This window comes from Lepidochelys kempii, chromosome 4 (assembly GCF_965140265.1).
Source record: "Lepidochelys kempii isolate rLepKem1 chromosome 4, rLepKem1.hap2, whole genome shotgun sequence".
NCBI lineage: Eukaryota > Metazoa > Chordata > Testudines > Cheloniidae > Lepidochelys > Lepidochelys kempii.
In genome coordinates, this window is record NC_133259.1 from 98879253 (window position 1) to 98891528 (window position 12276).

General features: G+C 42.8%; 1 protein-coding gene across 4 annotated transcripts in view; it reads left to right on the top strand.

Annotated features, from left to right (window-relative positions):
* Window positions 1–12276, top strand: part of ARAP2 (ArfGAP with RhoGAP domain, ankyrin repeat and PH domain 2) — a 196616-nt gene that overhangs the window by 131504 nt on the left and 52836 nt on the right. For all 4 annotated transcript variants that reach the window (XM_073342319.1, XM_073342320.1, XM_073342322.1 and 1 more), the window contains exons 22-24: window positions 2948–3053; window positions 10166–10313; window positions 10997–11065. In XM_073342319.1, the coding sequence (XP_073198420.1) occupies window positions 2948–3053; window positions 10166–10313; window positions 10997–11065 (323 nt within the window). The remainder of the gene's footprint in view (window positions 1–2947; window positions 3054–10165; window positions 10314–10996; window positions 11066–12276) is intronic.

The window sequence follows — 12276 nt, forward strand, 5'->3', positions numbered from 1 at the left end:
AGGAAGTATAAATAAAATAAACCTCAAAATGAAAGAAAACTGAGTGACTTCAACCTAAAGCCAACTTCATCTTATTTTAGAAGCCCAAGGATATGTGTCTCCACGTAGTAGAGATCAGGATCAAGTCCATAGTCACATGTTAACTGGGTTTAAAATTAGAGTGGTTGGTTGAAAGGCTTTTTGGGGTCCTTAAAAGTTAGGAAACATATAAATACACATTGATCTACTCTGTAAACAGTGCTAGCATTATATCTCCTGGTATAATTATAGGAGGTGAAGATTTCACTATTATGACCTTGACTTTTGTTGAGGTCAACATCAGGGTTTCTTGACCTTGGAGATAAATATTGACTGAAGTGAAAATAAGCTATGTTTACCTGAAGGGGCAATAAATCTTTATATTGTTTACAAATAAAAGTGAGTAAATATAATTAAGAATTATGAGAACATAAGTATTGTCACCCTTGTAGTTTAAACTTTTGAGGTTTTTTCCCCAAGTATGGTACTAGAATTGTAGATTACTTTCAGAAGAAGGATGGCCCAAGTGGTTACATTGCTAGCCTGGGACTTGGGAGAGACAGATTCAATTTCTTTATCTGCCATAGTTTTCCTGTGTGACCTTGGTCAAGTAGCTTAGTCTTTCTGTGCTTCAGTGTCCCATCTGTAAAATGGGGACAATAGCACTTTGCTACCTCACAGGGATGTTGTTAGTATAAATACATGAAAGATTGTGAGCTGCCCAGCTACTCTAGTAGTGAAGCACATAAGATTGATACCATTGTAGTTCCCTTACATGGCACAATCTTATTGACTATAAATATGTCCAGTTTGTTTTTAAGAATAAAATATTGAATTAAAATATAGCAGCGTTAATTGCTCTCTAACTTAGCAAAAGATAAAGCTAAATATAGAAGTTAGATGAGTATTGGCCATTTGAGAACTTGGCAAATTCATGGGAAAGATAGCACCAGTAACTTAGAGAGACAAGGTGGGTTAGGTAATAGTGCATATTGTAGGAGACCATTCAAAAAGAAGGAGATACAGGTGAGTCTCATCTTACACTGGGGTTACGTTCAGCAGAAAATCGCGTATAGTCAAAATTACATTGAGTGTAATGGTGGGCGGAATCGCCCGCACTACAGGTACAGTATTTAAATTATTTTTCTTTTGTTTTCGTTTTTGCCGACCGCGCAAAGCTGAATTCGCGGATGTTAAATGCGCGTAAGATGAGACTCACCTGTAGTAGGTTACAGATTTTTGTAATGGGCCATAGATCAACAATCTGTAAACCACTGACCCTCTCTCTTTTTCTCCTATGACTGCAGAGGTGTTAATGGGCCACTCTACCTTGAATGGTCCCTTATACTATGTGGTAACTACTTATGCTGAACTATCTTTTCAACCTTGTATTTTGCTGTGAAGCTGGGATTACCTTTCCCAGACCTGAAGAAGAGCTCTCTGTAGCTTGGAAGGTTGTCTCTCTCACCAAGAGAAGCTGGTCCAATAAAAGATATTACCTCACCCACCTTATGTCTCTGATATCCTGAGACCAACAAGGCTACAACAACATGGCTTAGTACCAGTAACTGGCCTTTGACCTCAACTAAGACGAAGTGTAGGACTGAATTTTGAAACTTAGATTGCTCTCATCAAGTCAGCAGTCAGAAAAAGTTTAATGAGCAACATTTTAAATTAGTTTTTTCAGGGAAGGTCCATAATGAAGTCTCATTGACTAACATCCTGACTAGTGCATAAAGAAAAGGCGTACTTCTGACACCTTAGAGACTAACAAATTTATTTGAGCATAAGCTTTCGTGAGCTACACGAAAGCTTATGGTCAAATAAATTTGTTAGTCTCTAAGGTGCCACAGGTACTCCTTTTCTTTTTGCGAATACAGACTAACACGGCTGCTACTCTGAAACCTGACTAGTGCATGTGACTAGAACTCTGTTACAGCTTTGTAGCAGAGACTCCTGTTGTAGTTAAAGTATTACCAGAAGTACTTGTGTGACCGTTATAAATAACTGTAAGTGGGAGAGGATAGGTACACGAGGTATATGTGGAATAGTAATTTTAATCAGTTTTTTTATATTGTCTAAGTAGTGAAAAACCATATGCAACAGTACATTATATTTTTATGTAGTATTCTTAATACACCATCTTGCTAAATGCTTAATAGAGATGGTTAGTCATTAGCTGGAGAGAACAGAAAATTTGCAAAACAAGATTTGAGGCAGAAATCGAGAAGAGGGGAAGAAAAGCATGATACGAATTAGTGGTTTTATTCCTGGACCTGGCAAGGTAGGCAGCAGGTTCAGTCTTAGGCACAATGTGGAGAGTCAAGGTAGATGCAGGGTAGAGAGCAGAGTAGATCAATGGGTAACACACTGGACTCAGGAGACTGGATTCAATCACTGGCTCTTCCACTGACCTGCTGTGTGATCGTGGGCAAGTAACTTCACCTCTGTGAGCCTCTGCTTCTCATTTCACCATTCATCTCTCTTGTCTGTTTAGTTTGTAAGCTATTCGGAGCACTGTGTGTTTTAATCCCAGTTGGGGCTTCTACATACTACTATAATATAAATAATAATGTGTAAAAATGAAAGTATATATTCTCCCAAATCAAAGCAATTTTCAAACTACAGACACATGCACTCTCTACATATTAAGGCATTCTTTGATGAAAAACAATTTGTTGCTTTCTGGAGAATTCTGCTAAAAATGTTTCTTGAATGCAGATCTTGCAGTATATAGCATCATAATCGATACTGTTTTCCTTCAAGTGCTGTACAATAACAGACTGCACTGATAGCAGAAGGAGGCTGATTAGTTTAATTGTAATTTTAAATGGCTAGATGTTGCCATTGTAGTGGATCGGTATCGTTCTTGTTTTGGAATATGGATTGTGGTGAATGTCCAGTGACTTTTTGTTTCCTCCTCCATTAGATACACAGAATGAAAAGGAACGAGTTAAGAAGTATGGAACTTTTATTCAGAGCCTTCCACCAGTCAATAGGGCAACTTTGGCAGCTTTAATTGAACACCTTTACAGGTCAGTGTGTCAGCAGATCGACTCAGATGTCGCACCATAGTAGAGAATACTCAATAAGCATTTTCTATTTCATTGGCATGACTAAAATGTCATTAACACTTCATATTTCAATAAGTACCGTTCAGAGCTATTCAACTAGTCATGGCTAATTTTACTGATTTCATAAATAGGATTAATAGGATTTGCATTAATTTGTAATCTATAAAATGTATTTTTTATCACATTTTAATTTTAACAGTAGATACCAACACACTTTAAAGAACAGTCTTCCACTGGCAGTAAGCTGCAGATGTATAGTGAATTTTAAATGAGCCTATTAAGACCATCCTACCTGAATCTGTCATCCTCCAAAAGAGATGGGCAGAAGGACCTAGGGAGTTTAAAAGGATTTTTAAAAGCCCTTTCTCATAAGCTCCATCATGCATAGCAGTTCCTGAAAAGAGAAGGCTCCGAGGGAGAGTCTAATATGTATGATGGCTTTAAGAATTAATTTTCCTAGCTATGTTTCAGTACTTTTTAATTTTGCAAGTGTAACAGCCCTGGGGAGTGTTTGACACCATAGACTGAAGCACACAGCAAAACCCATATCTCTTTCTAAGAGAGAGTAAGCTGTGAAGAGTGTATCAGAATTGTACAGCTTGGATGCTCCTGCACAAATCAGGCTGAATTAAATGGATCAGTGTTAATTGTTGTTAAATAGTTTTTTGGTTTTGGGTGGGGGAGGGGGCGTTGGTAGTATCAACTGAACACGTTCCACCAATATTTGTCATAAACTAGCTGAATATCTGAAGTGGGGTTTCTGGAATGCCTGCTTCAGTACAATATGCTGAGTTGAGGAATAAAGCTATAATGGTTGTACTTAAAAAATTGTTGTTTATACTGATAGAATAATTTAACTCTTTAGTGATAATTCTTCATTCTTCTTCAAATGATGGTCCCTATTGTATTACATTGTGGGTTATGCAAACGCACCATGCTCCTGCAGCTGGAGAATTTGAAAGCAGTGTCTGCTGGTCTGTGCATGTGCCCTGGCTCACCTCATGCTCATGACGGAGGGGATAAAGGTTGGGGAAGACCAACTGCCTCTCCAGTTCCTTCTCACTGGCGCCGCATGGTCTGGGTCAGATCTTTTAGTGTCCTCACCTTTGGCTTTGTTCTACAAAATAAAACTGTTTTCAAACTAGATGATTCTTAACAGTTTTAATAGTTTTTAATATTTAGTATTAAATTAGTTTCCCAGGGGGACCTTCCCGCTGCCTTGTTCCCTGTTTGGGATCTAGACTATGCTCCAGGCGTCAAACTCTGTGCCTCCTACCCAAGATGCTTCTCGGTCAGCAATGACCACCAATGCTGTTTGTACTTCCTAGAAGAATCTCTCATTGCGGTGAGGTGCATTATCTGCTGATTGTTCCCCAGCTGTATCCGAGAAAGGAGGGAACTTCATCTCCGCAAATATCTCATGGAGGACCCAAGCAGGGGAACATCCCTGTACGTTGGCCTGATTCAGCAAGAAGTGCACCTCCTGCTGTGAAGTCCGGCGCTGGTGCAGGAGAATCTACCCCGACAGATCCCATGGCAGGGTCTTGTTGGAAAGCTAGGAAGCACTCTCATAAGCAGGAGACGAAATCTTCCTGTAAGTCCGCTTCATAGAAGTCTAACTCAGCTGTAAACAAGCCCACCGGCTTGTCCCATGAGGATTTAATATGTTCTAGGTCCCAGAGGTACGACAAGAAAGCCCATAAGCATTGGACTCCACCAGACTGTGTTCCATCAGTACCATCCTCCATGGCTTCTTCCAAACCCCAGGATCCACCAGGACTGACAAAGTCCTGATCACTGCCAACTATGGATATGACCCTTCTCATAGGCACTGGTGGCCTGGGCAAGGAGAACCCCTCTCACACCAGGGAGATCTGTATCTGTTGCCCACCCCACAGGACATTTTTGCTCTCCCAGATCCGGAATTTCCTTGTCCATTGGGCCCCTCTGTTTCCAGGGAGATATCACCACCTCTGGGAGAATCAACTGCTGGAAGGAGCTTATCACCTAACCCATCTGTAGAGTACATCTCCCCTCCAATGGCACTGACAGTACCACCACTGGCACTGGAATCAGCCTTTTCCTCATCAGGAGATTCTGAGCCATCCAATGAACTGCTCTTCCCTTACCCTGTGTGTCCTCCACCATTCAAAAGACCCTCGCTGGCTTGGGACCAACCTCTACCTCATCTAACTTTGAGCTTCTGCTACCCCATGCCATGGGGGCCCTAGTGACCACCTATCAACCTGGCCTATTCCCCCTACAGAGTCGATCCAATCTGCCAGGGAGACACCCCTTGCCTCCCCACTAAGGGGATGCTCAGATCTGCTCCCAGACATGATAGGGGAGGAGGAACATTTTGCTCCTGATCTCGTGGTTCCACTGGAACCAGCAAGGCTCCCATCCGTCATCCCTGGATGAAGTGGTGACTTCTAGCCCACCCACTCTCCTGATGACTTCAGGCAACTCCAGGACCTTCTCTGCAGAGTTCCTGGAAAGTTTCATATTCCTCTTGAAGAGATCCAAGACTACGAGCACAAACTCTTAGACATCTTGCATGCTTCTGGAACCAACAGAATAGTTCTCTCTGTTAATGAAGCATCCCCCATCTACTCCTGCTGACAAAGAGGGAAAACGCCTGGATCTGCTTGGAAGAAAGGTCTTCTCATCGTCCAGCCTCCAGTTCAGGATAGCCAATTACCAAGCATTACTGGGTTAATACAATTTCCTGAATTACTCCAAGCTTGTGAAGTTTATTAACAGCCTTCCGGATCAAGACAGAGCTCTTTTTCAAGCTCTGATAGACAATGGCAAACTGGTAGCCAGGAGCACCCTCCAATCTTTAGTCGATGCCGCTGATACCTCCTCTAGAGCTATGCCATTGTTGTGCGCAAGGAGTCATGGATCCACGTGTCAGGTTCGCTAGGGAGTTCCAGAATACCATTAAGGAACCCACCCCCGTGACTAATCGCAGCTTCTCAAGCAGAAGACGGATGAGTTTTTCCATACCCTAAAGGATCCCAGGTTTACCCTCTGCTTGCTGTGGATATACATGCCTGTTGCTAAGAAATTTCACCGCCCACAGGTCAGATCTTGATATATGGCTCCATCGGAGCACCTGTGAACCAATACATAAGAGACAGGGTTTAAAAGTCCCACTTTCCTTCACCCTTGGCAACAGTCTTGGCATCTCAATCTCAGTCCCTGGCTCAACGTTATTTTTGATGGGAGCTCAATAGTCATGAAACGCTAAGCCCAACACCTCCCCGCCCCGCCCTGCCCCACACGATTTGCGGGTCGTCTGGAAGTCTTTTTCAAGACCTGGAGTGTGATGACAGTGGACAAGTTGGTGCTGAATGTCATCCACTTTGGCTATTCAATACAGTTTGCAACCCTACCTTCTCCAGAAACCCCCTCCCCGCCCACGGGGAAAACTCTTATGTGACAGTATTCTCAAGAAGTGAACTCCTTATTGCAGCGAGGAGCAACAGAACCATGTCCCCCCTCAAGACCAAAGGAGAGGGTTTTACTCTATCTGCTTCCTGGATATACAAAGAGAAGGGCAGTTGGAGACCAGTCCTTGACCTCTGCCATCTCAACTGTTTGATTCACAAACCAAGATTGAGTCCCAGAGCAGCTGATTGGCCTGCTGGCCCTACTTATGACAGGAACAGGAAGCTGTCTAAAAAACTGGGAACACCTTGTCCCTCCTGCTTGTTCTCCTGCCCATCCTCCCTCCCCCTTACCCCTCTCTCCCATCGCCCCAGGCTTGACTTCCTGGCATCCTGATCCTGGCTTAGCTCCAGAACTCTGACTTGTGGTTCTGATCTACAGTCTGGCTCTGGTTTCTGACCTTCCAGGATCCTGGCCCAGCTGACTCCTGATGGTGGACTCCAGCTCCAACCACTAGGTCTGGCTGTCCATGACCCAGCCCTGACAGCAAGAATGTAACTGCCCACGGGTAGGTTTTAGACCGTGAACAATATTGTGGCTCATGTGTCAAGCAACCCTTGAGTACCAGTCAAAACATCTCTCTCTCTCAGGTCATATGGCCTTATGCACCTACGTCACCCTATTTGCAAGATTCCACCTTCACTGTCTCCAGACTTGGCTGCAATCCAAATGCTCCCCAAGCCATCATTCCATGAACCTTATGGTGACAGTTCCAGCCAAGATAGTGTCTTCCCCTGCTGTGGTAGACAAATCCTCTTCAGATAAGCACTAGTGCCCTTTTCTCCTTTCCTTTCCAGACAGGAACATTGTTACAGACACATCCCTATTTGGTTCGGTGGTCCACATGAACAGCCACCCAGCACAAGGTGCCTGCACATCTCGAGAGTCCAGGATGCACAGCAGTATCCTGGAGCTGGGCGCAATCTGGAAGGCATTCAAGTCCTTTCTTCCATTCATCCACACTCACCATCTCCTTATAATGTCAGACAATGTTACAACTGTCTTCTACATCAACAAGCAGTGGAGATTGGGATCTGCCTCGCTGTCTGTGGAAGCAGTCAGCCTCTGGAACTGGTGTATCAGCAATCAAATCACCCTATTGGCAGCCTACCTTCTGGGGAAACAAAATGTGCTTGCACATTCCCTCAGCAGACATTTTACAGTCAACCAAGAGTAGGAGATCCATGATTTGGTGCTGCTCAGTATTTTCACTCTATGGGAACCCCAACCAGGGATCTGTTCACCGCTTTCCAGCAAACAGGAAGTGCATCATGTATTGCTCCAGAAGAGCCCTAGGATGCCACTCCTAGGGTGACACTCTGCTTCTTCCAGTTCAACTATGCCTTCCCTCCACCACCAATTCAGCCACAAGTTCTATACAAAATTCAGCATGACGGAGTGAGAGTCATCCTGATCACCCCCTTCTGGCCAGACAGTTCTTGTTTCCCAAATTCCTCTTCATGTCATCCTGACCACCAATCATCCTCCCAACAGTCTATGAGCTCCTGACCCAGTGGAATGGCAAGATCAAGCACCTTGATCTGCGTCCTTTCCACCTCAGGACTTGGTATTTGGATGGGCATTATCCTTAGAATGTTCATGCTCCACAGCCATACGAGACATCCTCTCTAAAAGTAGAAAGGATTCTACAAAAAATGTTACCTAGCTAAGTGGAAGAGCTTCTCTTCTTGGGCACACCAAAGAGGCATTCTCCCAGAGACTAAAGATATTGCTTTCATCTTGGACTATATCCTCTCTTTTTGAAGACAACAGGTTTTCCATGAGCTCCTTGCAAGTCCACTTGGCAGTGATCAGCACATACCAACCACATCTCTTTCTCAGGGCTAGTCGGTCGTCACACATCCACTGACCAATAGATTCTGAAAAGGCCTAATAAGAATCTTCCCACCCATTCAGAAGCCTATTCCCCAGTGGGACCTAAACCTTGTTTTCTCAGTACTCACAAGGGTGGTGGTGGATTTTTTGTTTGTTTGTTTTTTGAGCCTTTAGTTATTTAGTCCATGTCCATCCTTTTCATGAAGGTTGCTTTCCTTGTGGCCATCACCTCAGTGGGAAGGGTTGGCCAACTTGGAGAGATGATGGCCAATCCTCCATATGCTACATTCTATAAGAATAAGGTTTCTTTGCATCTACACCCCAAATTCACCCCTAAAGCAGCTTTGGAATTTCACCTTAAACAAAACATTCACTTACCTGTGTTCTCCCCAAAACTGCACACATCAACAGAGAAGTGAAGGCTCCATTTCCTCAGTGTTCAGCGGGCCTTGAATTTTTACCCACAGAGAACAAAACAAATCAGGAAATCCCTAAGACTGTTTGTCGCTATACCGACTGAGTCAGAGGGCACGTCATCTCCACCAAGAGAATCTCCAAATGGTCTCCGGCTGCATTCTACTCTATCAGCTTTCAAGCCTTCCCCCCACTCTCCATGAGTTCAGAACTCATTCCGTCAGAGCACAAGCAACAACTATGGCATCTCTTCAGGAGGTAACCCTCCTCGAAATCTGAAAAGCGGCCACATAGGGCTCCGTTCACACATTTGCAAGACATTATGTCCTGGTGCAGGACTTTTCTGCTGATGCCTCCATTAGTATGGCGGTACTCTGCTTAGCCCTACCATCTACATCCTCCTACTTAGGTATTGCTTATTAGTCACCCACACTGGAATACAACAGGGACATCACTCAAAGAAGAGGAGATTACTTACCAGGTTCTTTGAGATGTGTGGTCCCTATCTGTATTCCATTACCCACTTTCCTTTCCTTCTGCTTCCTTTCCTTCTGCTTATCTGATTCATGGCAGAGAAGGAGCTGGAGAGGTGGTTGGTCCACCTCATCCTTTATTCCCTTGGTTGGAGGCATGAGATGAGCTAGGGCACATGCATGAACCAGTGGACACTGCTTTCAGATTCTTCGGCTCTGGATGCATGGTGAGCATGCATAACCCACATTTGAATACAGATAGGAACCACACATCTCGAAGAACCTCCAGTTACAGGTAAGTAACCTCCTCTTCCAAGTATAGGAAATGCAGGAAATAAGGTTAAAATCAGTAAACTATAAGTTTTTAATGTGCCCATGTAACCCACATACCTTCTGGGTGTGGTGCTCTGCCCCTCTAGTGGCACCAAGACCACTTAGAAATTAATGAGTCTGCTACAGACTTAGCTAAGAGCCATGTGGCTCACGCAGTAGAGATTTATGCATTTGGTTCCAGATTTGATCCTGCTCGCCGACAACCAGGGCCTGCTGGTGTTACACTCACTTTAAGCAGACATAGAAAAAGTTGGCAGCTAGTGCCCTGTTACGGTTGTTTTTTAAAGAATCATGTAGAGCATAATGTGCTTAAGCATGTATATGCACGTATAGCAGTGACTCTGGAAAAGATTTGGCGATTGTGGTGGAAACATAATTAGCTGAACACAAGCTCCCAACGTGATGCAGTGGCCAAAAGGTCGGGATGGGTTCTCCATCACTGACAATTCTTAAATCCAGATTGGATGTTTTTCTAAAAGAGATGCTCTAGGAATTAGTTTGGGGAAGTTCTATGGCCTGTGTTATACAGGAGTGTTCTAAATGGATTTATTCTCCTTCAAACAGGGTGCAGAAATGTTCAGAAATCAATCATATGAACCCTCACAATCTCGCCATGGTGTTTTCATCATGCTTATTTCAAACTAAAGGGCATACCAGCGAAGAAGTGAATGTAATTGAAGATCTAATTAAAAATTACATACAACTCTTTGATGTAAGTATCTTACATAATGGCTGTTTTTAAACATTAATTCTGAACTAGTCTAGACCGAAGAGAAAAAGCTGTATGTTACAGAGTTGCTGTGAATCAGTCTTTTCCAAAAGAGTGCACACAACTATTCTCACTGGCATGAAGATGGCATAGTTTTTAGCGAATTCCAAGATTGTAATCTTTGAAAGTGGTATGTTTGTTCACCTGTTATGCTTCTTGTGTTGCAGCTAAGGTATGATAGTGTGTTCCCAGACTTTTGACTCAGCTAATGATGAGCACTTCAGAGCGATACTGTTTTCTTCCAAAGCTTTTTGCAGAAGCACTGAATCCAACTGAATTTATTCATTACTAGTAACTAATCTTTGTGACCCATTTATGCAGCATTCTTCATTTTTATCTGGGGTCACAGAGGAAATGTGTTGATGATATGAACAGCTCAGTGGTATGATGGATTTTATGGAACAATCCTCTCTTTAGATTTACGTTCTATAAAAATTAGTGCCTCCTGTTTGATACTGGGAAAAATCTCTCCATCAGATAAAAAACACTAAGTGTAATCACTCCTAAGGGTATAATGACCCTACTTGATGTTCTTAGTGTTGTTAACCATCATAAAGAATCCACTAAGGATGATGAAGTGTTATGTTATTTTCTTTCTAACTTACCAAAATATCCATTTTTAACAGATAAATGAAGATCAGGTCAAACAAATGGATACAGAGAACAGCTTTATTACCAAGTGGAAAGACACTCAAGTAAGTGGTGAAAATCAATTGATTTGGGAATGATTTTAACAAAAGAATATTTTGTTATGTAGCAGATTTATATTTCTTTATGCTGATTTGCATAATGTACTATTTTGATAAGAGACAGACATAAAACAGCAAAGTGAAACAACTGTGTCTATGCAGCGTTGTTCCCATGAAATTATGATCTAACACATAATGGGACTATATCTTACCTATATATCTCACTCAGATTTCAACTTTAGATGTATTTAGTTTCATATGTTTTATAAACCGTAGGAAGTAGTGATCGGCATAGTTAGGAAAACATTTTGAGCTCCTGTTTTTAGGATAGAATTCTCTGTATGTATTGGAGTTATAAAACAGGCTTAACAATAGATAATGGTGTGGTATGAGCTTGGGCACCTCTGATGATCTTAGTGTTCAAACAGAACACACAAAAAAGAGGGCATTTTCAATGCAGGGAGGCATCAAACCATAACGTTTATTTTTCAAAAAAATAAACCCACTTTGAATTGCTCTGTGAAGTTATTAGGAAGCTGTTGCATGCTATATTCTCTGCAAGAAGAACTGTTAAGTGAGTAGCTTCATGCTTCATTAACTAAAGCTTGCGTAGTGTTCATTTGTGGTCCCAGTTAGAGCACATGGCAGTGATTCTAAGACAGGAGCTGAACCTTGGGGAGCTGTTGATCAGGTGGGCAGCTGAATTAACCACAACAGAAGGAAACCTATTAAACTTGTGATCTATGTGGGAGATCTGAAATAAGGTTGGGGAGAAGCCCTGGGAAGGTTAGGAATTTAGTAGGGCTACAAAAGTTAACATGAGGGAGAAGCATCAAACTATGATGCTCAATATTAGCGGCTGTCCTTCTCGGTTACGTGTGTGGTATAACACATTGTAAATCTCAAAGTACCTTAATTCATTGGTAAAAGTAAGTTTGTTATGGGGCTCATGGAAGTCACATGTTCCACAATTTTCTGTACTTCTGCTGAGCTGTATTACTTTGTCTCCTCCCCTTCCGCCATGGATGTCAAATTTCATTGCCCTGCGGAAAGGTGCTGTCGTATGGCCCTTTGGTGGATGTCCATGTGTGAAAACTTGAATGCCTCTCCCGTGGGGGCTGGGAGGGTGGGTGGGTGAGGGTGTGTGTGAGTGTGTGTGAGAGAGAGAGAGAGAAAATTCTGCCTTGTTTGAAGATTGTGTTGCCACTGGCCTCATT